This window comes from Filobasidium floriforme (assembly GCF_021052385.1).
Source record: "Filobasidium floriforme strain CBS 6241 chromosome Unknown HD553scaffold_7, whole genome shotgun sequence".
NCBI lineage: Eukaryota > Fungi > Basidiomycota > Tremellomycetes > Filobasidiales > Filobasidiaceae > Filobasidium > Filobasidium floriforme.
The window spans coordinates 682,965-707,533 of record NW_025763628.1 but is presented as its reverse complement, the minus strand read 5'-3'; the positions used below and the strand labels follow the sequence as shown (position 1 = coordinate 707,533).

Below are 24,569 nucleotides of genomic sequence, written 5' to 3'. Positions count from 1 at the left end.
TCTTCTACAAAACGATTCGTCTGCTCATCGCTCAACATGTCTCGGCCGGAAGACAGAGATCGAAATCAGGAGGCTACCGTCTACCTCGTAGGTCGTTGGTACAGCTTATAACTCGATACGACTTGAGCGCTCAACATCATGCTCGTCCGTGTCATATAGGGTAACCTGGATGAACGATGTTCTGATGCCTTGATCTGGGAGTTGATGCTGTAAGCCGAGCCTGAAATATCGGAGTGACCCGTCTCCGAGCTGAAGAGATTGAATTCAATCGCTACTTTAGACAAGCTGGTCCTGTCGGTAAGTCGCAAACCGCCTCCATCTGTCGTCTTCTTAGACGAAGCTGACCTACTCATGCTCACTTGCGTTTACTATGATTTGTGAATCGACAGGAAACGTACATCTACCAAAGGACAGGATCTCACAGACGCATCAAGGTTTCGGCTTCTGCGAATTCTTGACCGAGGAAGATGCCGAGTATGCGTGCAAGATCATGAACCAAATCAAGTTGTTCGGAAAGCCAATAAGGGTCAACAAGGTCGGTCGCAGGCTCGCCCAGACTACCTTAGTGTCGAACAGAAGCTAAGAATTCCTCATCCTTTCTACCATATAGGCCTCATATGACAAGAAACAGCTGGACGTCGGAGCCAACCTGTTCATCGGCAACTTGGACCCGATGGTGGACGAGAACGTCTTGTACAACGCTTTCTCAGCGTTCGGTCAGCTGGCTCAGACGGCCAAGGTGAGCTCTCCCTCTCCTCCGCTATCTGATCAACCCGCGATGGTACACGTGCTGAATCCTTATATCGACCATGACGCAGATCGCGCGAGATCCGCAGACAGGAGAATCCAAGGGATACGGGTTCATCTCGTATAACGACTTTGACGCATCCGATGCCGCCATGGAAGCCTTGAACAACCAGTACCTGATGAACAAGCCGATCACGGTGCAGTACGCTTTCAAAAAGGACGGAAAGGGAGAGAGGCACGGGACGGCCGCGGAGAGGTTGTTGGCTGCTCAGGCAAAGTGAGTCGAGGTCAAATTCGGTTGTCGGGTCGATCGTTAGAAGAGAAGGGTAGATGGAGCTGATCGACGGTGTGATTGAATAGGAAAAACTCGCTCATCCCAAGCGCGGCTCCCCCGATGGCTCCGGGTCAGGGCTATCAGCAAGCCTTCCAAGGTAGGCTGCACGTCTCTTCTTGCTATTCTCGAGACCGCATACCTAATCAAATCCTCTCTGGTACCGCTTTTCCCGGGGCCAATCCGCAGGCCAATTTGCTGGAGCAATGGCACCCCAAGTCCCGCCTGCCGGTTTCGGAATGCAAAACACCGTCGTCGCACCTCCGCCTATGGGAATGCCTGTGTATCAGCCCAACCCAATGCAGGGTCAATTCGGCGCCATGCCACCACCACCACCGCCACCTATGGGCTTCCCTCAAGGCGGCCCTCCTGGTGGAGGTACTCCCGGATTTCCTCCACCCCCTCCTGGCGGGATGCCTGGATACCCACCTCAGATGCAGATGGGTGTTCCACCGATGGGGATGGCACCTTATGGGATGCAGCCGGGTATGATGATGCCACCGCCTGGACCACCTCCATTCATGACTGGGGCAAATGCCGCTCCGCTGCAGTGAAGAATGTAAAGCGCATTGTAACGAGCCTGCCGCCACGTCTGCGGTTGTAATACCCCGGAAAATACAGAAATTTATGGCTACATGATGATTGCCCGCAGGTAAATGGACGGATATGATACGGGATACAAAATTCCTGTCTGGCACTTCAAGCGTGACCTCCTGCCATTCTGCCCCAATTCGCCAGCTCTGTACTCAACATCTTTCCTCCCTCACCCTTGAAGAATCCGATGATCTCGCTTCGAGTGAGCAATGACCTGCACATGATGAAACGTTGCATGTGTGGGTTAGTATTCGGTCTAAACCGCGTCGCCGGGAAAATAAGACCGATGGAAAGAAGATGCTCCCAGCCCTACAACCCAGCGTCTTCAGCGAGCAGACCATGATACAGGAACCGCTCAACCTGGGCTCACCGCTTGCAACGTCGTCCCGCTCCATTTCGTCCTTCCGCTCGCGGCCAACTCTGTCCGTGCGAACCGGTTGTATTCGTGTTCTGCCATCGCAAAGTTGAACTCTTCTTTCCCCGCATAGGAAAAGTGCTTGGCTATAATTAGAATGACCAGGTCGGGTTGGGAGAGCCCTATAGAACGAATGAAAGCCTTAGTTGTGGGTAAGAGGGGATGAGCGCCTCGTAGGTCTCACCATGTAATTGCTCGAGCTTCTTTCCCCATCCGGTCCCTTCTGTCTGACCCTGCACTCGAGCGACCACTGTCTCGGCTGTAAGCGGCAGAGTCGGATCTACCAGTAGATCTGCAACCAGCTGAGCGAACGGCCTGTACAACAGCCTCGGGTCTGTTGTCAGACTGCATAACCGCGAGACGACCGTAATGACGCTCTCGTCGGCTAGCAGCGTCTGTAAGGACAGAAGAGTTAACAGCCGCATGTATTCAGATTCCGCTATACAGAAACCTACCTGTATCTTGGTTCTCCATCCGGCTGTCCAGCGGTGTTCCTCTTCGTCTGTTACCGAGTCTAAGCCATCGGATGGTAACAAAGCGTTTTCCAACAGGTTCTTCCATGCCGAGCCGCCATCGAGAGCCAATGGCGAGACTACCCTGAATATTCGCTGTGAGAATCGGGATTTGACACGTTTCTCCAACAGAAGGGGCGTGTCCTTCGGAGATCACCGGATAAGATCAGCCCGGAAGTATCTCAGCGATTTCAGAGCTACGACTTACGACTCGGCTGGTCACTCCGATAACCGCCACGCCTCTACCTGTGCTCTCGACCGGTCCTGTCCTAACGCTTTGCACGACATCCACTGTAACATTAAGGTAATATGCAATGATTAGATCCGACCTGCTATTGAGTTTGCAGATCGCCACGACTACTTACATAAGCAGTATAGCAACGCCTGCCTGGCATGTTCGGTGAAGAGGTCGAATCCTTCGATAATTACGATAATCGACCTCGCAGACGAGGCCGTCAAGAACGTCAAGAGGTGCGATGGCAGCGTTGTCGGAGCAGAAGCCTGCGGAATGAAAGGTTGTCAGTGGTTTGACAAACACGAATGAGTCGGCACCACACGCACATCAACCACCAGACTAGTTTCCTCCTCTTCATCAACCTCCTCATCTTGTCCTTCCTGCTGAGCGATCTGTCTCCCCATTTCCCTGATCGCCAGCATGTCGTTTGTCTGCGCCAGACCGTTCAGGCGGACGACGATCGGTATGCTTTGGTCCGGTTGCGGCTCGTCCGCCGGCGTAGGGATCGATTTGGCAATCTCGATGGCTCTGTTTACTGTCTATTCATTGAGATTCGTCAGTCTCAGATCGGTTCGGGATAACGAAAGATCGTCCCTGAGCTCACCCTCGATTTCCCGCTCCCCTTAGACCCTACCACTAGGCAGCTATTCCCCTCCCCCCTTTCGATCGTTCCTCTAAGCAGATTCACTAACGACGTCAATGCTTCATTTTCCGGTCCTTCTGTCGCAAAAGGGGCCGGGTTCCAGGATGGCGGTGCGGAGAGGTTACTTAATATCGTATTGAGTCGGGCCTGGATGAAAGGAGAGACTTGGTTGATGGCAGCTGAAGGAGCTGGCCGGGATTCTGTGGGATGATCCTGGACTTCAAGATCTTCAGGGACGGTATAATCGATGTCTACTCCCAGGTCGATTTCCATATTCTCATCCCCAGTTCTATCTTCAAAAGCGGCGGCGTCCCCGGTCTGCTCCCCATCCACAGCCATCTCTTTCCCGACCTGATCATTCATGATTTCCTCGTCCTCGACGTCAGCCTCGACCGCGACGACAGCCTTCCCGCTTCTCGTCCTCCTCGCCTCATTAGCGTCGCCCGTAAAGACAAAATTCCTCGCGCCGTTCAGTTTTCGACGTCGCTCGTTTTCCAAAAACTTTGCTCGAGAGATCTTCGAGTCGAGTTCGAAGGCGTCCTCGCCATCATCCTCGTCCGAGTTCGAATCTTGATCATCCGAGCCCGACGAAGAGCCTTCGTCTCTGACAGCATCTGAGGGATCGACTTGTTTTGTGCCGGCTCTAGCTTTACGTTCGGGAGCGGCGGGTTTTACGGGTTGAGCCTTCGGTGTCCGCGGTTTGCGCCCAGATTTTGGTGCGAGGACGTTGTCATCGTACTTCTTGGGTATGACCCTTTTCCTCGGTGTCCGTAAACCATCTTCCGTCTCTGGCTCATGCGCATTGGCCTTGTTTGATGACTCTCCGTTGTTTTCTTCGTTCAGACTTGAAACGGCTTTCGACACCTTCGTTTGAGCCGCTCTTCCTCTAGATTTCGATTTGGAAGCGACTGGTATTTCTTGCGATTTTTTGACCCTCTTGCTAGGATTGCGTTTCAATGCCGATGCTGCAGCTGCAGTAGAACTCTCCCCATCGGCCCCATCCTGCTCTTCCTCTTGCTCCGATTCTGCCTTTCGTTTTCGCCTACTCGGCGTTTTCGTCGGTGTCTTCACGGTGACCCCACTCTTCCGACCAGATTTGGGCGTTGTAGGAGGTTCTCGCCGAGGTCTGCTCTGAATTATGATCATGTCCTCCGCTTCTGAAGCTGCTTCGTTCAGCGACAGAGGGTCCGGCGAAGGGGTGTTTGTGCTTGGTCTGACGCCAACCATGGTCGGCAACGGGAGCGACAGACTCTAGATGTACCCGTTTAGAGCGATCCTAGATGAACTTGATGTGATCTGGAGCTAGTAGGTGATGTGCAAGTAGAGGTAGAGGTAGAGTTGTGCAGGGTGTCCCAGAGGAGATTTGGGTTTGTTTACTTTTGGAAAGAAGGAACTGAAGTGGAGGTCAAAGAGAGAAATCGTCACCAAACTAGTAGCTAGTGTTTGATGCTCGCTATCTTGCATATACTCTGTAGAGACACAGTAGAGACCTTGGAGAGAGAGCCAAGATTGCCACACAGAGGCAGCAATACTCGTCCACCATGAACGGTCTGCCAAACAAACCGATCCAAACCTCCGGTAGCAAACCTCACCGTCCAGAAACTTTGGCCAAATCGCACCTCGCGCACTCGTCCATTCGAGGTCAGACGGCTCGCCAAAAACAGAAGCAAAAGGAGCAGCAGAAGGGGGATACTGGAGCTGGGTCAACGTCGGGTGGTAATGCGAAGGGGAAAGATGAAATCGGGGCGGCCGGTGCCGGAGGAGGAAAGAAGAAGCAAGGAGGAACGGGAAGTAAACCGTTCGTCAAAGCGGTCCTCGCCAATCCTTTGGCGCCGCAATGGTAAGTCCCTGTTAGCATAGTCAAGATCTACAATTCTTATTGATTTCACTCTACCTGATCGGATCGTTGTACGAAAAGGCCGAACCTCCCTACAGAGGGCGCAAAAGACATCCTCTCAACCTTATGTGGCTCGTTTCCCGGTATCGCCGAATTCCACCTCGCCCGAGGTCGACACAGCTCGAAAGAAAAACAGAGGGTGAAAAAGGCTCTCAAGAGGGAGAAGAAGCAGAAGACGGTCTCGGTGCCACTGTTATCTTCACCTTCATCGAGCAGAGCTCGAAACAATGACGCGGAGGACGGGCAGGGTGAAGCAAGAGGGAAAGGAAAGAAGCGAGATCTGAGCGATGTCGATCCCGACGACCCGGATGAGATGCAGGTCGATCGCGCGTCTAAACGAGCCAAGGTTGAAAGTGCAGATGACGAGGTCGTTGAGATCGTGGATAGCGATCAGGAGATGGAGATGAGGATGGGGACTGGGTCGGGGGCAGGGGTTGATGGGGAAAATACGGGCGGACCGCAGGAAGAAGAAGAGGAGGAAGAGGAAGAGGAAGAGGAGGAGGAAGAAGAGGAGGAGGAAGAAGAGGAGGAGGAAGAAGAAGAAAGAGAAGAGGCAGCCAAGAAAGTGGAAGAGCGGGAGGTGGTGGCTGAAGAAGAAGAGGAAGAAGAGGAGGAGGAGGAAGAGGAAGAACAGCTCGAAACCCGCCTCGCGCCGTCCACCATTCCCAAACCCTTTAAACCCCTCCCGGCAAGACCTCCCTTCCTGGACAGCTTGTTATGCGGGATCAATGAGGTCTTCAAGAAGATGGAAAGACAGACCGCCAGTCTTGCACAGGAGGTGGAAGATGTTGTCAGAGACAAGAAACCCGGACCCAGCCTCAGTTCTGGGAACGGAGGTGGAGATGGAGTTTTCAGCTTGTCAGAGCTGATGACGACTGGCACGGATGACCCGGTCGCTTCCGCCTCGACAGCCATTCCCCAAGCGAGCTCGTCCAAGGTTGCCAAACCGGCGCCTCTCGCTGCCGACCTTGCGCCTCTTCGAATCATCTTTGTATGCCGAGGAGACATCGACCCTGTCGATCTGATCGAACCGTTGCTACTGTACGTGACGAGCTGGAACGCGCTGGTCAGAAATTGTCGTTCGCGCCTGCAGACCAAGATGAGGGAGGTCAAGGCGCGGCAGAAGGAGAATGGGAAGGACGACGATGCAGAGGGGACGAAAGCGTTCTGGGAAGCTGCAGTCAAGGCGTTGGTCAAGACGGAAGAGGTGTATCTCGTACCACTGCCTCAGGGTGCCGAGATGGAGTTGGCAGGTGCGGTAGGGTTGAGACGGGTGGCGGTGATGGCTCTGACGGTATGCCAGGTTGCGAACTTGCATTGTCGGAGCTTTTCAGCTAACCTACAGTTCTCTACTGCAGACCACCTTTCCCCGTGTTAAGACCTTCATCGACAAGCTCAACTTGCTCCAGGTTCGGCCGCCCCTACCGACCTTCCCCGTTCAGCCATATGATCCGACAGATCCTTCCGCCATCCTGCTTGGTGCAAACTTTGCATCGACTCGTCTCAAAGCGGTCCAGACGACCGTACCCAAAGACTCGAAGACGAAAAAGGCGCAGAGGCTGGAAGAGGTTAAAGCAAAGCGTCGCGAGAGAAAGCAGGCGCAAAAAGACAGGAAGGAACAGATAAAGAAGCGGGGAACATTGATCAATGGCAAGCTCAGAGGAGGGACGGATGCCAAGGAGCGAAAGTTGGCTGAGCAGCGAGCTCAAGCGACAGAGAAGAATCGTTTGAGACAGAAGAAGCTCAAGGCGAAGAAGCGGGACCGAGACCAGGCGGCCGACGGCGCGGCGCTTCCGGGCGAAGCGTCAAGCTTGATACCGGTACAGCCCTTAACATTGGCGAATACATCAAGCCAATGATGGCAATGACGATACGATCCGCCCTCCTGTAGCAAAATACCATCCAGGCTACTTGCTATCGCCGATTGTCTCGAAATCTCTCTTTCCGACTTCCCGGCTATTATACCTCATTATTCCCGCTGCGTCGGCTTGATATCCACATAGATCTTGCCCGGGTTGAACAAGTTATCTGGATCGATTGTGCGCTTGATAGTATGCATTAGACGGACGGTTTCCTCGCCGAGTTCCGGCTTGAGGAATTCCTGCGATTAGAACGTGGCATGAGTTACGTCCTTATAACTGTATACTCGAGTGATATATCACTCACAGCTTTGCCCATCCCTGCACCGTGTTCTCCAGACGAGGTTCCGTCTAGTGCGATGGCTCGCTCGACCATGACGTGCTGGAAGACAATGGCCTTGAGACCCTGGTATTTGTACTGTCGGAGAACGATCACTCACAACGGCATCCTTGATCTCCTCCAATTCTTCGTCATTTTGGAATACGAACAGGCTGTGAACATTGCCATCGCCCTACGATCCCTCGATTCAGTTCCTTGAACCGATGTACCCTAACAATGTCCTTACTCACCACATGACCGAAATGACAAGCCAATAATCCACGTCGAACCGCATCTTCTGATGTTTCCCTGACCAGCTGCGGCAGTTTTGAGATCGGCACACTGCGAGCACACAGTGTCAACCCGTAAGCCAAGTCCCGCGCAACACTGCCTAGAAGGGCTCACCAAACATCCGTGGTCCACACCCTGCCATTCTCCTTCAACGCCTGTACACTCCAGAGAGCAGCCTTCCTACCCTGCCATGCAGCCTCTGCTTCGGCGTCGCTTCCAGCGAATTCGAATCCGATACCGCCTTGCTTCTTTGTTATCGCCTGCAGCGTCTCTGCTATCTCGCCCATCGAGCGGTCGGAGCTATAAAAGATCGGGATGTAAGCCACATGTGTACCGTTCAAGATGCTGGTGACCACCTTACTAACCCTTGCAGCTTGAAGAACAGGGTATCTTTCTCCTTGAACTCTCTGCCTGCCAGACCCCCCTGATTGATCGCCTTCATCGTGAGCGCATCCAAGAATTCGACACACTCTGCTCCGTACGGAAAATGTCAGTTCATCCAAAGGTATCAGACTTGTGCACTATACTCACGAATAGGTAGACCCGCTGTGACAGTTTCCGTAGCTGCGCGCACGGCGGCCTCTACACCCGTATCGAAGCTGACTACTGCTACCCGCGTAGGGAGAAGAGGAGCAAGCTTCAATGTTGCTAGAAGTCACGATCCGCTCCTGACGTCAGCTTTCGCCTGGTCTTCCGTTACTGTGTGGTGTGGTAGCTACCTTGCAGGATGATGCCCAACGTGCCCTCTGCACCGATGAACCTGTATCAACGGGGCACTTTCAGCAGCGCTCTTCTCGGGCTACGACGAGATGATGACGTGACTGGAAACGGACATCTTGGTGGTATCCCATCCTGCGCTACTCTTCCTGCTTCTTTGTCTCGTCTTGATGATATCTCCATTTGGCAGCATCACGGTCTAGAACGCACGGCTTGACTCTCAGCCTTGACCATTTCATGCCAGTCCAGGTCGAATTCGAAATCTGCTTACGGCATTTAAGACCCATTCCCCTCGCATGGTCCCGTATCGAACGGCGTTCGTGCCAGAACATCCTGTCGACATCATCCCCCCGATCGTCGCCCCTGGTCCAGGATCGAGCTGCACTCGGGATGGTTTAGCGAGATCAGTGCCGCTTTCGGAGGGGAATCGAGAAGACGGCTTACCGGGAAGAAAAGAGGGATACCCTTCTTCTTGAGCTCGGCGTTTAGGTCTTCCCACTTGACACCAGGCTCGACGACTACGTCCCCGTCTGCCTCTGTCCAGTCGATGCAGCCATAGTTGTGGTCAGATTGGCACACCCCTGAGTTGAATCTGCGGAATCGGATATTCGCCTCACCATTTATCTGCAAAATTCTGTCCATACGCGACATATCTAGCGATATACCCGCATACGGCTGCAGAGTTCCAAACCGCGAAAAAAAACACTCAAAACGTTAGTTCACATTTCGGATCGACCCTGGTAAAATCAAACAATCGATGACTGACACTACTGAAGTGGCCTTCCAGCGATGTTCCGCCAGAGTACGGCGTGATAGGGACCTTGAACTGCGTAAAATAGCATAGCCAAAAGGCGAGACTTCAGTCAAATCAGAGTGACAGACTGAGGCATGACATCCCAAAAGAGGGGTACGTACCTTGCGGGAAATGTCTACGACTTCCTTGACATCTTCGATGCTAAATGAAAGCAGGCATTCGGTTTCAAATTCTATACCTCAGTCTAATGGACTGTACTCACCTTTCTGCCCAGACGACGACACTAGCGGGATGGCTTCCGTGGTAACTCCAGTCATTAATCCCATGTGACCTCAGATCATCCTCATCCGTCGAGACATTGTCCTCCTTGCCTTTCTTCTGGAACGAAGCTCTAAGGGCAACGATCGCCGCATCGTAAGCCTTCTTGCTCCCGTGCACAGGTCTGAACGTTCCGGGTCCGGTGACGCTCTCGTCCTTTGGATCGAGGTCTAGAGGCGTGTTCTTGGGCGGTGCTGAAGAGAACAAGTGCACTCCCTGGGATTCGAGCAGGGAAGACAATGCATAGCCTAGAGCGCCGGCTCCGAAGATGGTGAGAAAGGAGATGGCAAAGGACTGATTGGGTGAGAACCCAGAATACCGAAATCGAGGGCTGGCCGTGGTGTCAGGCTTCTTGCGTGCGAGCTCCGAGGAATATCGGAGCGACGAGCTGGATAGGGAACGCCGGAATGAGACCGGGACGAGCCGAACGGGTTGTGCGAGTCGGAGAGCGCGGGGGATCATCGTAACGGTACCTCGTTGCGCCCTTATGAGTCCTTAAAGGTATTGGCCTATGGGTATGGTGTCTAGGATTTGTTACTCTTCCAGTGGCCAGTGGGCTCTGGGTGTAGCAGTGGCACACTCGATCGAAATATCCACATCGATCACCGAAGGGACACAACGATATTCAACGTCCCCTCGGTATGTCGGATACAAATTTACGAAGCGGAAGTAAACAAACATCCGAGAACCTCTTGCCGAGCTTTATTGCCGAGACGAAACAAGATCGTCGTTGCGCTGATCATCCAACGGGTTTCAGCCTCGGTCGGTTCGTGTGTGAGCGTTTCATGATTTTCGATTGATGATTAGGGAGCTGCAAGTCTTGTTCAGTAAGCCAAGTAGTCAATCGCGTCCAGGCTGATCGATCCTACCCGCCATTACACGTTCTGCCTGCAGGGACAATATGATGTTGTAATCGAACTTCTCGCACGGGCTCAAAGCGCGTTCAGTTGAAAATAACGACTTGTATACTGGTACGCCCCAACAACGCCCTGTCTTTCAGAAGCCAGTTCTAGGTGTCTCGTGATGCGCATCTTGCAGTCTTGGCTGTGAGGCATTCTATCCATGGGTCTCGTCTCGACATTTGTCAAGCGCTGCTTTGTGATTTCCTCGGGTCGAGCGCCATCGATCATGCCACCGTATGGTGTATCCTGAACAGAAGCACATGAGCACAACGCGGACAACTCTTCCACTGGAGATATGGGCAGCACAGTCACCAAGGCCATAGATCATTCGATCCCATCTCACCAGTATCGCAACCTAGCTGCTGCCCCGCCTACAGTACCGGTCGGCCTCGTCCGCGCGTGTGTGTAATGCTAGCCAATAACGTGAAGCGGATCGTTTCCCCACCCTCCACCTGTAGGGACCTGCGCTGTAGCCGCCCGGCGGCTATCATGTTCCTATCGCGATTTGATGGGAACTGAAACGCATCCCTCGGGTAATTCCCCGAGGCTCGACGACGAGAGATCTCACCCGATTTTCTGAGTCCAGAACCGCTCGACGTCGTCGTCGAACCTCGAATGAATACAAACGACAACGATACATGCCTACGCACAAGACTCCTCTCTCGGACTTCAGGTAAACCATCTCATTCTCCACAGTCATGTCGTCCTCCGCTTCCACTTCCAAGCCCCGCCGGGTCGTCATCGTGGGCTCGGGCATCTTTGGAATCTCGACCGCGCAATGGATGTTGGGGAAGGGAGGCTACGAGGTCACCATCGTCGATAAGAGCGAGGTCATCCCGGCTCCTGATGCTGCTAGTACTGGTAGGTAATATGTGGTGATTGCATGACCTGAGCGAGTGGATGGCGGGGCTGACGAGCTCATCGCTGCTCTGTGCGTAGATATCAACAAGGTGAATAGAAACGCTCCAGGCGGAATTTCGGGTCTGACTCGAGAATCGTCGCCTGTTCCATCCACCAACACAACGCTGAACGCTTCTCGCTGCAGATCCTTCGAAATGGAGACTATGCGGATCCGGACATGGTCAGTCCTGCCCTGAACTTCGCTTGACGATCGTCCAGGTTGGCTAACGCTCGTCGATTCCCCCGCTGCGAATCAAACCCCTAGGCTACGCTCAATATCGATGCTATCGAGATGTGGAAGAAACCCGAGTGGAAGGGTACCTTCCACGAGTCTGGTGTGATCGTCTCCAGTACCGAAGGGCACCCGTCGTGCGGTTACGTCGACAGCAGTTATGATAATGTGAGCTAGCAGTCAGCTTTGTTTGCCGTCGTGGGTGAATGTCAGCGAGCTGATGTCCAATGTTACAACCTGGCAGGTCAAGCAGCTGGACCCCGGTGTCAGGCGTCTCGAAGGCAAAGGCTTTCACTCGGCCTATCCCGATTGCCTAGCGTCTTCATCCGGATCGACCTCTTCCCTCGTTCCCGACCGACTCGCTCATCTGGCTCAGCGTGTAACCCACTCGCGCAAATCCCACTTGGCAGACTTTCCTAGAAGACGCGGATACGTGAACCCTACGAGTGGCTGGGGGGAGGCCACTCGAGCCTGTGAGGTCGTACTGGAAGATATCAAGCGGATGGGTTGCAAGCTCGTCCCCGGTAAAGAAGTGACGGGGATGACCTTCATCGAACACGAATCCACTCGAGGTGGCAAACGGACTGTCAATGGGGTGAAGTTTTCGGATGGAAGCGAGATGAAGGCGGATCTAGTCGTCATCGCCGCGGGAGCTTGGACGCCCGCCTTGTTCGCCCAGCCAATGATGGGAGGACTACCAGCTGTAGTAGCAGCTGGACAATGTGTTGCCAAGATCCAGTTGACCCCAGAAGAGGCGGAAGAATACAAAGATATCCCGGTTGTGAGTCGCCGATCTCGGGTTTCGAGACTCTGCGGTGGTTGCTTATATGCGAATCAAAACCCGCCCCCAGACCCTCGACTTGACCACCGGGTTCTACTGTTTCCCTCCCAACCCGGATGGCATCATGAAGCTCGCCATTCACGCCGACGGCTACGTCAACACGTCCAACCCCCCGGATCCCAAGTCGACCAACGAAGGGTCCGCCCAGTCTTCCGGCATCTCGGCCCCACGTACCATCCTCACACCCGGAGCCGCTGATGGATCTATCCCGAAACGTCAGGTCCAGATCCTGAGACACGAGCTGAGCAAGGTCTTCCCCCGTCTGGCCGAAGAAAAGGATTTCGTAGCGACGCGGTTGTGTTGGTACACGGACACGCCGGATTCGAACTGGTTGATCGATTGGCACCCAGAAATGGACGGGTTGTTGCTTGCCACCGCCGGATGCGGACACGCTTTCAAGGTGAGTCTAAGCGCCGCTGACTGGAATGATCTTGAAATCTCATACGAGCTGAAACACACAACTTTCGTGCGACTCGCAGTTCTTGCCCAATATTGGCCGAGAGATTCTAGCCCGAATCGAAGGAACCCTCTCTCCCGAATTCGCCCACAAATGGAGGTTTGAAGGACGAGCATTTGCCGATCGTGACCCATCGAGCGACGCCGACATCCGAGGCGGAGGCGCTGGGAGGAAGAAGCTCGTACCCGAAGAGTTGGCTGAGAGGAGGGACCTAAGGGCCGATGCATTTACGCTCAAAGCGGCTTTGTGAGGAAATCTGAGCACGAAAAGGGTATAGAACGTTCGCACCACAGATAGGAGCTTGTAATAGTAGCAGGATCTTTCCCAGGTAGATGCCAGGCTAGGTTGTATCGATCTTGTCAATACATTTGTTACCGTTTCCGGTCAATCGTTCACAATCCTGCCACTTGTCGTACTGATTGGCACTTTATGCTGTCGGCGTGAGGCCACAGCGACATCATCCATTCACGCCACTCGCCGGACCATCTCGGTTCTCCTGTGGGATAAGGTGCTTTCATCTCGGCGTGAAAGAGTAGCGGACCACGGTTCGAGCTCTGCATGTCGTTGCTACCAACATCCACGAGCGAGTGGCAGATGAATCCGGTGGCGAGAATCTTGTACAGTATCGTTTATTATCATTGACATCTCGTTAAAAGCAAGTGTAACAGTGCACATCGCACAAAGATCTATTCGACAAGATCGACCGCGATAAGCAGACGTGAGCATCAGGTCAGCACTAAACCTGACTTGACCGCTTTTCAACAAATATACGGACCGTAAAACAGCCATGCCTGCACCGTCATGAAATCGTTACACGTCCAGGTATAAGAGGATCGGTTCGCCCGGACCATCGATCTCGGGTACTGTGCACTAGATTGAGGAATGGTATGGGGGGCGAGTCAGCTCCGATCGTGAATTGACTTGAGGTACAAATCGAGGGGTTTACCTTGAGGTCGAATGCTTTTGCTAGCACGATCTGATAGTCAATGAAACTCGTCTATCAGCATTCCCCCTTCCCAGCGTGACTGAACAACACGACCGACCTTGAAGATCTTTTGTACGTTGATGGAGTGAGATGTCGAACAGAAGATCTGTCGGTAATACCAGTCCTCCATCATCGTTAGCCTTTCTTTCTGTGATGACATGTCCGAGGCCGGTTTATGCGACCAACCAATGGCGCATGCATGGCTTTTGAAAACCTCTTGGCCTGTCGTGTGATCTCATCCTGCTCGTCCCGCGCAAAGGTGGCAAACTGGTCGTATTTGGTGCCAATTAAGACGGGAATCGCCGTCTACGGAGGAGCAACGACGATGGTCAATGTCAGCTTGGGTTCCTCGATCCTTGCGCTCCAATTTCGCTCGAGACAGACCTTGTTGAACCCCCTGGCTTGCCTGTACCACTCTTTGATACTGTTCAACGTCGACTTGCGAGTCAGGTCGAACATGAACAGGATGGCCACCGCGTCGTTAGACACAAGGGGCAACATCGAGACGAATTCTCGTTGACCGCCGAGATCCCATATCTAGTCGGAGAAACGGGCAGGGAGGCGTTTCACTCGGTAAGCTGGAAGAGTTGGGTGAATAGAGGATATGCAGAAAAACCGGGAACTCACGGAAAAGGTGATCTCGGTACTCCGGATGCTGATCGACTTTTCCATAAAGTTCACTCCCAATGTCTGGATATAATCCTCACTACCGGAAGTACCGATCCATCATAGATTTATCAGTATTCACAATCTCAATGAAACAGATGTCGATGTGGCACTGCCCGATTCTGGAGAGATGGCAGGTGCACTCACTCGAAGCTTCCCTCGACGTATTTCACCATCAAACTCGTCTTTCCAATCTGACTATCCCCTACCATCCCCACTTTGAGCACCACACTGTCCGGTTCCGGCAGCCCAAAGACATCGTTCATAGTGAGCATACAGCTCGGGACATACCAATGCTGATATGCACCACGGGCTTCAAGTAGAACTGGAGGGCCGCATTGCATATGGACTCACCTGGAATTATCCCCTCCACCCGCTCCATTCCCGCTCGACTGCCCCGCACCTCCAGCAGGTTCCCTCGAGGATGATCCCGCCGAGGCCGATGATTGGGGTCTTTCCGACATGCTATGCCTGTTTTATGATTAGACTCCCAGAGGATTTAGTGAGGATCCGTAGAGAGATATGAAAGTTGGGCTCAGGTTTAGGAGCGGTCCTCTGAAGGTGGTGATGTTTAAGGTTTGGCGGTGTCGAGAGCGGATCTTCAGATCTCTATCCGGTGATTGCTGGGTCTGAAGCGCTTTTGCCAGCGATACCCCTACTACTATTGACAGCTTCGAATGATAGCTGAACCGCACAGAATTCAAGCCTTGTGAGCGTGTATAATGTGGAGATGGATGCCTTCATCGGCATTCATCACACGAGTTCATCATTACAGCTATCTAGACTCACCTTGCAATGCGATTTCCTTCGAGGTCAAGTTTTGCGTTCGTCTCGCTTCGTGATATGAATCAGACTTGTAGCCGTGTTCAAGCACGGTGCAGATGAGGTCTGCGATGACAGATGATAGAATGAGGTTGATCGCACAGAGTATGCAGGCCGTAAGAGGTATCCGGCGTTGGCCGGTCCAGCGGATTGAGACTGATGTTGCTTGTGGGCTGAGCTAGCAGCGTGCGGGCTTGAGGGCTTTTGTTGTGCAGCCTTGTATTTCAGGGTAGACAGAGTGTGACTGCGGCGAGTGATCTTTGATGCACGGTGTGCCGTTATGAGCTTTTGAACTACGATGCTGAAGAGCTGGCAGAGATGACCTTTGGCCTTTGATGAACCCAGGGTGGAATGATCGAATGTTGACGTTGTGGCAGCGTTAGTGATAGCAAATATGCATTTTCAAGTCTGGGCATCAATCGTAGAACTGTCAATCAATCCGCTAGTAAATGGCCGCTGGTTAGAAAAACAGGACAGTCACAATTGTCGCTCGCTTCACAGCCGTCGTTGAAAGCTACTCATCCGCTCCGATCACGCTTGTAAACATCTCCGGCCCTGGAAAAGTACTCCAGGTCGTCTAGCTACTGGATAGGGATGGGGGAAGTGATGTTTCACTTTTTGCGATTTTGTTTTTTCCATCGACCTTTTTGCATGGTCAATTTCTCAAGGGGTTTCCGTTCTGATTCATCGTGGACGTCATTTGTCGAGAGAGTCGCAGCTTCCAATTTGTCTGTGGTCGTGGTTTCCCGGGGTCGAGTCAAGGTCGAGGTCAGGCCAGGTCGTCATCGAGATTTCGGGTCGCGAGCGAGTCAGCCTGGCATCCGAACAGACCAAGTCATATTTCGTTACATCGTAGATCGTAACCTCGACCAACCTCACGCATGATATACAACACAATCACAAGCTTTGCACGACGGCCCTGATAGACTTCGTTCAAGCTAGCCATAGCTCTAAAGTGACATAGATATAAACCAAAAGAGACACGCAGACCCCTCTGCATCACACCGCAATCATGCCCATCCTCGGCGTACCTACCAACGAACCCACCCCGACCCACCCCCCTCACTTTTCCCTAGAAGCCATCATCCGACCCAACATCCTCTCTCTCGTCCCGTACCGATCGGCCAGGGACGATTACGATTCGGGCATCTTGCTCGATGCCAACGAGAACGCTTTGGGACCCGTCTTGCCGGCGCTGCTGAGAGCTTATCAGGAGGGTACAGGTGGGAAAGATGGCGAGGCGATGCCCATCAGGAAAGAGGAGGACTTTGCCGACGAGATCCAGGGGGTCAACGGATCAGGTACCAAAGTCAACGGGGCCTCGTCGTCCTCCTCGTCCAACCCGTTGATGAGCATGACGACCTCCCAACTGGCCTCGCTCAACCGGTACCCTTCGCCCACCCACGATCCCCTCAAACAGCTCATCGCCGAGCACCGGGGTGTGCCGTCGCCGAACTGGGTCTTTCTCGGAGTGGGATCCGACGAAGTCATCGATCTGCTCTTTCGGGTCAGCTGTGTACCGGGAAAGGACGTCGTGATTACGACACCGCCGACGTATGGGATGTACGGGGTCACTGCCAACGTCAACGATGTAGGGGTCGTAGAGGTGCCTCTCATCACCGAAGAGGGCAAATTCGAGGTCGATATCGAAGCAGTGAGTTCCCAGTCCTTTCGCAGTGATGAAATCGCTCGAATCATAGCTGACTCAATCACTTTGACATTGCCTGAACTGCCTAGCTCGAACGCACCTTCCTCGAACAACCCAACGCCAAGCTCCTCTTCCTCTGTTCCCCCGGCAACCCTACTGGAACTCTCATCCCCCTCTCTACCGTCCGTAGGATCGCCTCGAACCCGAACTACAAGGGTATCGTCGTCGTCGACGAGGCTTACATCGATTTCGCTCCGGATCCGAGCGGGGATACGGCTGTCGGGTTGGTCAAGGAGTTTGCGAACGTCTGTGTTAGCCAGACGTTGAGTAAAGGGTTCGGGTTGGCTGGGATTCGGTGAGTCTTTGAAGGCCGATTATGGGGGCGATCAAAGTACGACGATTGAAATGACCTCGATCCGACGTTGCGACTGTTTCCCGACCGCAGTCTCGGTTTCGCCCTCGCTTCTCCTCCCCTGGTTCAGATCATGACTAACACTAAAGCGCCGTACAACATCTCGGTCCCTACCGCCACACTCGCACTCACCGCTTTCACTCCCTCGGGAATCTCCCTGCTCGACTCGCACACCGCTCGTCTCCTCCGCAATCGGGACGATCTGATCGCCAGGCTATCTTCCGGCGAGATCAAGTCCATCGGCAAGATTCTCGGGGGCAACCACGCCAACTTCATCTTGGTCCAGATCCTGAACGAACAGGGTCAGACGTCGAACGAGCGGGCAAAGATGGTCTACAAGAAACTCGCCGAGGAACTCGGGGTCGTCGTCAGGTTCCGAGGGATGGAAAAGGGATGCGAAGGGTGTTTGAGGATAACGGTCGGAAGCGAAGAAGAGGTCGAGGTCTTGTTACGTCGCATGAAGGAAGTGCTCGGTTCGTAGATTTGCATATTATTCTGGTTACTATACATGTCGTAAAATCGCCACTCGTCCTAGTCGATATTCATGGGGTTGTCGGGATCGTTGATGACTCGGGACGGCTTATAAGACTTTCGAGGGTCTTCGATTGACGTCGTGAGGAACTTGCCGTCGTTTGAGTCGGCTGCGCGTCTGATCGTTTCGGTCATCATGCGCTTCAGATCCACAGGGGACTGAAACCCGTATTCTTTGCAGATGTCCCGCAGACCCTCCTTGTTAGCTGGATTAGCAAATAACAAGGATAGGATATCTTGATTCAACATCTGAAGTTCAACAGAGTCCATGCCGAGAGGGTGGGGCTTGAATTTGGGAGTATCGACGATCGACCCGACCGAGCTGGTGAGACTACCGGAAGCACGAGACGATTTCGAGGGCGAGGTCGCGGCGAGACGCTTGCCGCCGGCTTCTGGTAGAATCGTCGCGTTGTCGTCGTCGTCGGGGGTGTAGTCCAGGTCCCCACCTCTACAGAACACGGTGAAAGGTACTCTTGTCAGCATGTCAGAAGAGCTCGTGGATCTAGCTGCGCCGAAGCACGTAAACTCACGGGGAAAGACAGGTGACCCCGTCGTCATCGCCATCGTCGTCATCGTCATCCGGGTTCGAAAACAAAGGCTCCCGAACCGGAGGAGCCGGAGATCTGGTCATGGTCCTGGCCCTCGAGTTCAACGGATAGGGCACAGCGCGAGAGGCCCTAGAGATTGTCGACTGAGCCCTGCTACCGGTACCGATCTGGCTGGCGGACTCCGAAGGAGACAAGCTCGAGGCTACCGAACCAGCACGAGTGATCGACCGGGCTCGATAACTACGAGCCACGGATCCAGCCCGACCACTGCTGATTCCGAGCTCGGTCTGGGTGGGTTTGATATCCTAAGAAGAGAGAAGTCAGACCCCGACCTCCGAACCTCGTCTCGAACAGACACTCACACTCAAGACCGAGGCTTCTCGACGAGGTGAAGGCGACGGCGAACGGTGAGGGGAGCCCGCGATCAAGCCCGAGATCTTGGCGACCGAAGAGGATGTCTAGTTGCAAGCCGAAGCCGACACAACCAATGTCAACCATCGGAGCCAACAGGGAAGGACAGGCGTCGGAACTTACTCCAATCTCCGATCTAGCCAAGCCGAACTTCGACCTTCCTGGAGTACCCAATGCTTTGATGGGTGTGCGAGGTCCCGGGCAGTCACTTGGGGAAGGAAACACCGATTGCGATCGCTGAGCAGTCGGCGTACGAGGAGCAGCGATGGCGAGTTGCGAGGAAGACATGGCGAAGATGCAAAAGGCGAAGATGCTATTCGTATTGAAGAAGGAGGAGTCGAGATTGACAAGACGAGCAGAACAGAGAGTAAGTACGTCGTCGAACAGCAGTTCCCGATCACCCTGGTATATATGTATACTTCTCCGAGCTTCTCGATACTTCTCGATGAGCGACGATCGACGACGAATTGACGACGATACGACAACGACAACAGCGCTTTGTTCGTCAAAGGACCCCCCTCGAAAGAAACAAAACGACGATCCGGAACGACAAGGCTCTTCCCCCAAATAGAACGAAGCGACGATCCGGACAATCGCCTTGGCCGAAAAAGACAAAGCGATATCCACCTTCGGGCCATATAAACTCTGTTCATTTGGCTACTCAGCTTACTCGAGCTCGTTCGATTGGAAATCCGGAAAAAAACCTCGTACGATTGCAAGGGACAATTCTAGGGGATAATTGTTTGCGAATTTGGTTGTGAAAATGTCATACACATGTCATATCTATCGTCGACTCAAAACCCTCTCTAGAAAACGCAGTCGATACCGTGCGTGTACATCCCCTCGTTCCAACCCCTGCGAGCCTTTCACCCCTTCCCTTCGGACCGGTCAATGCCTCTCTTTACTTCTTGCTTCCATAAGTAGCCTTCCTGCCGAGATCGAACGGGATGTAACGGTACTTGATCATGTGTCTGCGAGATCATCGATCACCATTCAGCTTCGGGGTTGCGGCATTACGTGCGATCCACAGTCACATCGACACTCACTGAATCTGCCTCCTCATGGTCAACCCGAACAGGGTGAAAAAGTAGACCAACAAGATGGGCCAATAGACCGGAATGTCCGTCGCCCTCGTCGTCGTCGCCAACAGGGCCAACAGAGTGGCCTTGGTGGCCGAAAGCCAAAACTTGAATTCGGGCAATCGTCGGATGAACGGTCGAAATTCCTCCTCGTCGCCGTTGTTGTTGCTCGAAGATGACGAGAATCCGTTCATCAACCCCTTGAGACCTGGTGTGAGAGGGAAGCAAGACGGTTCGGATCGTCAGATGGACTGCTTAGACATCCTCGCTGGACAGGCTCGATTGACTCACCTCCCTTGGATGAACTCGAACCACCAGCACCGGGCAACCCGGGCGCTCCCTCTTCCACATCGTCTTGAGCCAGGTCTTGTTGTATCGACGGATCAAATTTGGGTTGCAAGAACGCCAAGAACAGGTTGAGAAGGTAGATAGCGAGTGCGTCTAAGAGGGAAGAGATATTCGGTCAGCTGAGATGACCGACGGCAGACAGATGAATTCAGAAAAGGCTTACAGCAGATGATGTACCACTAGAGATTTCGCAACAATGTCCCATATCGGAAGTACACAATCAGCCCTGCTATCCCTCAAAATCAAGAACACGCCATCCGGGCCGGCTGACTTACTCCCTGAGCGATAACCACAATCAAGGCAAAGAGGAAGAAGAGGAAGCCAGTAGCGAGCCACCTTTGGGTCGTCAACGGTGTCGAGCGATCCAGGAGCGTTTGATATCTACGGATTGCCAGGTGTCATGAATCAGCGAATGAACAGCCACGAGGAATACCTGTACTGAATGCTTGTCAAGCCATCCGGTTCTGATGCCCCGATACTCACGCTCGTTGAAACTTGTTGCTCCGGTCGACGATCAACTGGGCGACATTCTTCTCCCCACCCTCTCCCAAGCCCCTCCCGCTCCCCGGGCCCGGCGCCCTCCCAGCGTTTCCATAGACACCCGAGGAAGGACCCGCACCTCCATATCCCCCTGCAGAACTATAGTTGCCGAATCCTGCAGAGGCGGGAGGAGCAGGAGGTTTGGCTGGGAAACCTGCGCCGGGCCCAGCTGCGGGTCTCGAGGAGGACGGGGCGGACTCGGATGAGGGTTGGTTCGAGGAAGGAGGTGCCGGATAGAGGTTATCCAGCTGAGGGTATGCTTGAGATGCGGACTGTGCGACAGCAGATATTAAATCAGGTTGGACTAATTCTCGACTGTAAAGTACACGTGTAGCGGGAAGTCGACTTGCCATGATCGCAGACTTGCTCGATGCGGGTTCGTCCTTTTTCCGTAGGTCCAGTAAAGGCACGCGATGTGTCGAATCTGGTTTCCAGAGATTCGCGACGAGCTGTATGTGATTTGACCGATGCCTGCAATGTACGCACGATGTACAGCTCGACGAGTTCAGATTGGGACCACCTTGCATTGTCTCTCCTCCACGACATACGACACCGAGGTCGATCATGGATTATTTGATAACAAGTTGCGCGCACAAGGGGGGGGGGGAGGGCAAGATTATTATTGAGATGACGTGTCAATCGATATTTATTATTTATTCGGGCCCTCGGAGATCATCAAACAGCGAGTTTCGAAAACCAAAAATTATCAAAGTAGCCTACGTAGCCGTCGACTTGCGACTTGTGCGACTTATACCTCGCAGCTTTGAATACACAGTACGTCACTCGTCGACTCTAACAAACCATCTTCGACAAATCCCTGCGCACCAAAATGGAACGAGCACTTCCCCCACCCACCTTTATCCGCCAATTCGGTACCCCAAAACACCTCGATCCGAACGAGACGTACGACCTCCTCTCCTCCTTCCTTGTCGCCCAAACATCAAAGGCCCACTATGCACCTTCCACCCAGACGTCACAGCTGGAACGTCTCACCGATGTCATCGGGATCCAGATCGGAGCCGTAGATCCTACCGATGCCGAGGAACACGAGAGGGAACGTGAACGGTTGGAAGCGGAGGAGAGGGATAGGTTGAAGAAGGCTCGAGAGGACGCACTGGGAGTACAGGAGGAAGAGGCCGAGGAGATGGTCAAGGAGGAAGAGCAGCAGGTGGCTGAGCAGCGGGACGATGATGACGAGGACGAGCTGGACGATGGCGAGGAGGACGAGGCGGATTCGGACGAGGAAGGAGCTCCTCTTCCAAGCAACGAAAAGGGACAGGAGCAGGACGAGTTGGAGGATGAGGACGAGGATGTCGATATGAAGTAGGACCGCTGAGCGACGTCCCCATCGCAGGCTCCGGCCTTCGTCGGGCGGTTATTGGAACCTTGGGTAGCCGCATCCGACCCGCCTGCTTGCCTTGCACCTCAGGCGGTTTCTTCTGGATGTCAACCCTTATCAACGCAAGATCTTCTCCTTCCATCCAAAACGGAGAACTCCGCACTCCGACCCACCATCCTCATCTTTCTGAAGCATATAACCTGGACGACGAGCCTGGACGTTTCCCCCTTCGAAGTCCGTCGATCGCTCTCCACGCATTCGCCGCATTCGCTCTACGCACGACCCTGTACGACCATCATCATCGCCACCGGCATGACCATCATCATCACCACCGGCATGACCATCATGTCCCGCTTCGTGGTTACACGACATGGATATCCATTGCGACCTGTACATTTTTCCTTGTAAACGTTGTACCCTCGTTCCCGCGTTACCCCGCCAAGGCTTCCTCTGCTGGCGATTGCATACACTATGGAAACCACAAATCTCGTATCATACGAATCTACAGCAAAGAAATGCGGGACCGTGTCCATTCGCGGTCGACAAGGGTAATATTCGACGAGGAAAAGATCCCACAGGTCCGGAAGTGCGATAGGCATCTGCCTCGTAGCCTCGCCTTGCCTTTGTCCTCGTCCGCATACTGCTCGCTTATGTTCACGACCTCCCTTCATTCCGTCGTGGTCCTCCTGCTCGGACATGTTGTACTGAAAGCGATTGCGTCAAGAAAAGGTGGTCCTCCATCGAATCGTTCTTCCGGAGATCAAGCCTCCTCAAATTTTGCCTAGAATATCAGATCGGTGTTGTCGACGGATGTCAAAGTTGGATTTATGCGTCGGTCTTGACGTGACCCTTGTCCGTCTTCCGGTCTGCAAGTGGTGAATTGCGTTTCAGCAGGCGTAGATGCGTCGGTCCTGTTGTGACCCTCCTTCAGCCAAAGGGTCGTTGTCTTCTAATCTGCAAGTGGTGGTCTGGTCAATAACAAGGACAGGCGGCCTGGCAACACGATGAGCTTACAGGGTCCGCCTCCGTCAACGCGGAGATCAATCGCAAGCTTTCCTGACGACATCCTTGTGACTGAGTCATTATACGTTGAGATTTCGTTTTCCCTCTTGGCGATACATCGACAGCAGATTCGTGTCATCTGGGTCCTATTCGGAATGCCATCTTCATGGGGGTCGAATCCTAGAACTGCCGTCGCGCCGCCGCAGCCGACTCCTCATTGTGGTCGCGCTTCACCACCCACAAGCGATCCTACGCTTCTCCTCCAAACACCTCTCCAGCCTCGCCCGTACTTCACCCCTCAACCTCAGCCCTCCGATCCAGATCGAACCGTCACGAGCACGACCGCGGCCTCGATTCGGGTTGTGAAACATTGCTGGAATGGGCGCGTTCCCCATCTCGGAGATCCCGGCGTGCAGCACCACTTGACCGTGGGCTTGAAGCTCGGAGAGGGTCAAGGCGGCTGCGAAGTGTCGGAGAGACCGGATGGCGTGGTATGGTTCGGAGACGATCGTCAGGTGGATAGAAGGATTCGAGGTGAGGTGAAAATCAACAGAGTCCCGTTGTGGATCATTTTCCTGGTGCTGTCCTCGATTTCCAGGTCGAAACACCGGCCAGATGCTCTCTAGCAGACACGTCGTAAACGCCGCATTGTCCAATGTCGTCCTCGCATTGCCTTCCACCCAGATCTTCCTCTCTTCGATTCCCAACCTGATCAACTCCCTCGCCATAGCCTCGGCTTCACCATGTATGTTCGCCACGGCCCCTCCGGTCACGATGATGACTGCCCTGGGGTGTTGCTGAGCGACCTGGGCCGCACGGGCGGTTCGGAGTTGAAGGCCTTCGCTGAGAGAGCCGTCAGCAAGTACAGGGACACCGAGGACAACGATCGCATGTCGAAGAGGAGATTCTTGACTTGTTGTAGGTATAGGATAGTCTGTCAAAGCGGCGATGGCGGTTTCGAGACCGGCGGTGGGCGAACTGATCAAGAGGTCTCGGAGTTGTTTGCGGCGTCGCAGTGGGATTGGGATTTCGCGTGAAGTCGAGGGCAGAACTGGTGGGTTATGACGAGGTGGACCGGACATGGTGGAGATGACACGTTCGAGATGGGGTCTTGTGGTGGTCCCGAAGATGTACGGAGGTGTACTGAATGTGACCTCTCCCCGTCGATAGCAGTAGTATGAGAGAGTCGGGGTTGACCGTGACAAGCGAACCGGTGCGCTAGTTATAGCCTCGCTTGTGAGGGGGAATGATAACGTAATCGGTTCTACACACGG

The 24,569-nt window shown here is 53.7% G+C and overlaps 11 protein-coding genes across 11 annotated transcripts; 5 read left to right on the top strand and 6 right to left on the bottom strand.

Moving 5' to 3' along the window:
* The first annotated feature begins 9 nt into the window (after positions 1-9).
* On the top strand, positions 10-1,712 carry HD553DRAFT_308952 (uncharacterized protein). The gene is made up of 8 exons (XM_046179610.1): positions 10-87; positions 160-209; positions 281-297; positions 390-535; positions 611-739; positions 819-1,024; positions 1,108-1,178; positions 1,268-1,712. Exons 1-8 carry the CDS (start codon positions 37-39, stop codon positions 1,630-1,632), a joined length of 1,035 nt encoding a protein of 344 aa, XP_046037817.1. The 5' UTR covers positions 10-36; the 3' UTR covers positions 1,633-1,712.
* HD553DRAFT_282914 (origin recognition complex subunit 4) lies at positions 1,713-4,815 on the bottom strand. The gene is made up of 8 exons (XM_046178170.1): positions 3,439-4,815; positions 3,161-3,373; positions 2,965-3,100; positions 2,808-2,890; positions 2,543-2,743; positions 2,272-2,482; positions 2,043-2,209; positions 1,713-1,981 (listed from the first exon to the last, which is right to left on the bottom strand). The coding sequence occupies exons 1-8, from the start codon at positions 4,702-4,704 to the stop codon at positions 1,778-1,780; spliced, it is 2,481 nt and encodes an 826-aa protein (XP_046037816.1). The 5' UTR covers positions 4,705-4,815; the 3' UTR covers positions 1,713-1,777.
* A 142-nt stretch (positions 4,816-4,957) lies between these two features.
* On the top strand, positions 4,958-7,233 carry HD553DRAFT_349181 (uncharacterized protein; the record flags this gene model as incomplete). The annotated part of the gene is made up of 3 exons (XM_046183439.1): positions 4,958-5,317; positions 5,396-6,668; positions 6,733-7,233. Exons 1-3 carry the CDS (start codon positions 5,019-5,021, stop codon positions 7,231-7,233), a joined length of 2,073 nt encoding a protein of 690 aa, XP_046037815.1. The 5' UTR covers positions 4,958-5,018.
* HD553DRAFT_208196 (putative D-lactate dehydrogenase cytochrome oxidoreductase protein) lies at positions 7,048-10,266 on the bottom strand. The gene is made up of 15 exons (XM_046177143.1): positions 9,577-10,266; positions 9,476-9,515; positions 9,327-9,386; positions 9,178-9,235; positions 9,005-9,096; positions 8,832-8,939; positions 8,677-8,759; positions 8,563-8,603; positions 8,375-8,491; positions 8,209-8,314; positions 7,958-8,143; positions 7,804-7,894; positions 7,674-7,745; positions 7,541-7,615; positions 7,048-7,475 (listed from the first exon to the last, which is right to left on the bottom strand). Exons 1-15 carry the CDS (start codon positions 10,092-10,094, stop codon positions 7,344-7,346), a joined length of 1,779 nt encoding a protein of 592 aa, XP_046037814.1. The 5' UTR covers positions 10,095-10,266; the 3' UTR covers positions 7,048-7,343.
* Positions 10,267-10,797: 531 nt separating this feature from the next.
* On the top strand, positions 10,798-13,346 carry HD553DRAFT_282908 (FAD dependent oxidoreductase). The gene is made up of 7 exons (XM_046178169.1): positions 10,798-11,395; positions 11,474-11,484; positions 11,580-11,615; positions 11,700-11,834; positions 11,911-12,447; positions 12,518-12,907; positions 12,987-13,346. Exons 1-7 carry the CDS (start codon positions 11,233-11,235, stop codon positions 13,212-13,214), a joined length of 1,500 nt encoding a protein of 499 aa, XP_046037813.1. The 5' UTR covers positions 10,798-11,232; the 3' UTR covers positions 13,215-13,346.
* A 428-nt stretch (positions 13,347-13,774) lies between these two features.
* Positions 13,775-15,079, bottom strand: HD553DRAFT_340948 (small GTPase; the record flags this gene model as incomplete). Its single annotated transcript, XM_046182592.1, has 8 exons — positions 13,775-13,834; positions 13,911-13,940; positions 14,008-14,055; positions 14,136-14,255; positions 14,334-14,486; positions 14,577-14,655; positions 14,763-14,846; positions 14,970-15,079. The coding sequence occupies 8 exons, from the start codon at positions 15,077-15,079 to the stop codon at positions 13,775-13,777; spliced, it is 684 nt and encodes a 227-aa protein (XP_046037812.1).
* A 1,370-nt stretch (positions 15,080-16,449) lies between these two features.
* On the top strand, positions 16,450-17,978 carry HD553DRAFT_328414 (pyridoxal phosphate-dependent transferase; the record flags this gene model as incomplete). Its single annotated transcript, XM_046181869.1, has 3 exons — positions 16,450-17,091; positions 17,175-17,440; positions 17,531-17,978. The coding sequence occupies 3 exons, from the start codon at positions 16,450-16,452 to the stop codon at positions 17,976-17,978; spliced, it is 1,356 nt and encodes a 451-aa protein (XP_046037811.1).
* A 25-nt stretch (positions 17,979-18,003) lies between these two features.
* On the bottom strand, positions 18,004-19,581 carry HD553DRAFT_208126 (uncharacterized protein). Its single transcript, XM_046177142.1, has 4 exons — positions 19,111-19,581; positions 18,939-19,034; positions 18,559-18,881; positions 18,004-18,476 (listed from the first exon to the last, which is right to left on the bottom strand). The coding sequence occupies exons 1-4, from the start codon at positions 19,273-19,275 to the stop codon at positions 18,029-18,031; spliced, it is 1,032 nt and encodes a 343-aa protein (XP_046037810.1). The 5' UTR covers positions 19,276-19,581; the 3' UTR covers positions 18,004-18,028.
* Positions 19,582-19,743: 162 nt separating this feature from the next.
* Positions 19,744-21,456, bottom strand: HD553DRAFT_308939 (ER to Golgi transport-related protein). The gene is made up of 7 exons (XM_046179609.1): positions 21,305-21,456; positions 20,898-21,226; positions 20,690-20,795; positions 20,578-20,593; positions 20,358-20,507; positions 20,034-20,274; positions 19,744-19,958 (listed from the first exon to the last, which is right to left on the bottom strand). The coding sequence occupies exons 1-7, from the start codon at positions 21,305-21,307 to the stop codon at positions 19,889-19,891; spliced, it is 915 nt and encodes a 304-aa protein (XP_046037809.1). The 5' UTR covers positions 21,308-21,456; the 3' UTR covers positions 19,744-19,888.
* A 327-nt stretch (positions 21,457-21,783) lies between these two features.
* On the top strand, positions 21,784-22,701 carry HD553DRAFT_323165 (uncharacterized protein; the record flags this gene model as incomplete). The annotated part of the gene is made up of 2 exons (XM_046181367.1): positions 21,784-22,266; positions 22,309-22,701. The coding sequence occupies 2 exons, from the start codon at positions 21,784-21,786 to the stop codon at positions 22,699-22,701; spliced, it is 876 nt and encodes a 291-aa protein (XP_046037808.1).
* A 417-nt stretch (positions 22,702-23,118) lies between these two features.
* Positions 23,119-24,377, bottom strand: HD553DRAFT_334676 (DUF218 domain-containing protein; the record flags this gene model as incomplete). The annotated part of the gene is made up of 3 exons (XM_046182157.1): positions 23,119-23,159; positions 23,308-23,481; positions 23,537-24,377. The coding sequence occupies 3 exons, from the start codon at positions 24,375-24,377 to the stop codon at positions 23,119-23,121; spliced, it is 1,056 nt and encodes a 351-aa protein (XP_046037807.1).
* Positions 24,378-24,569: the final 192 nt, after the last annotated feature.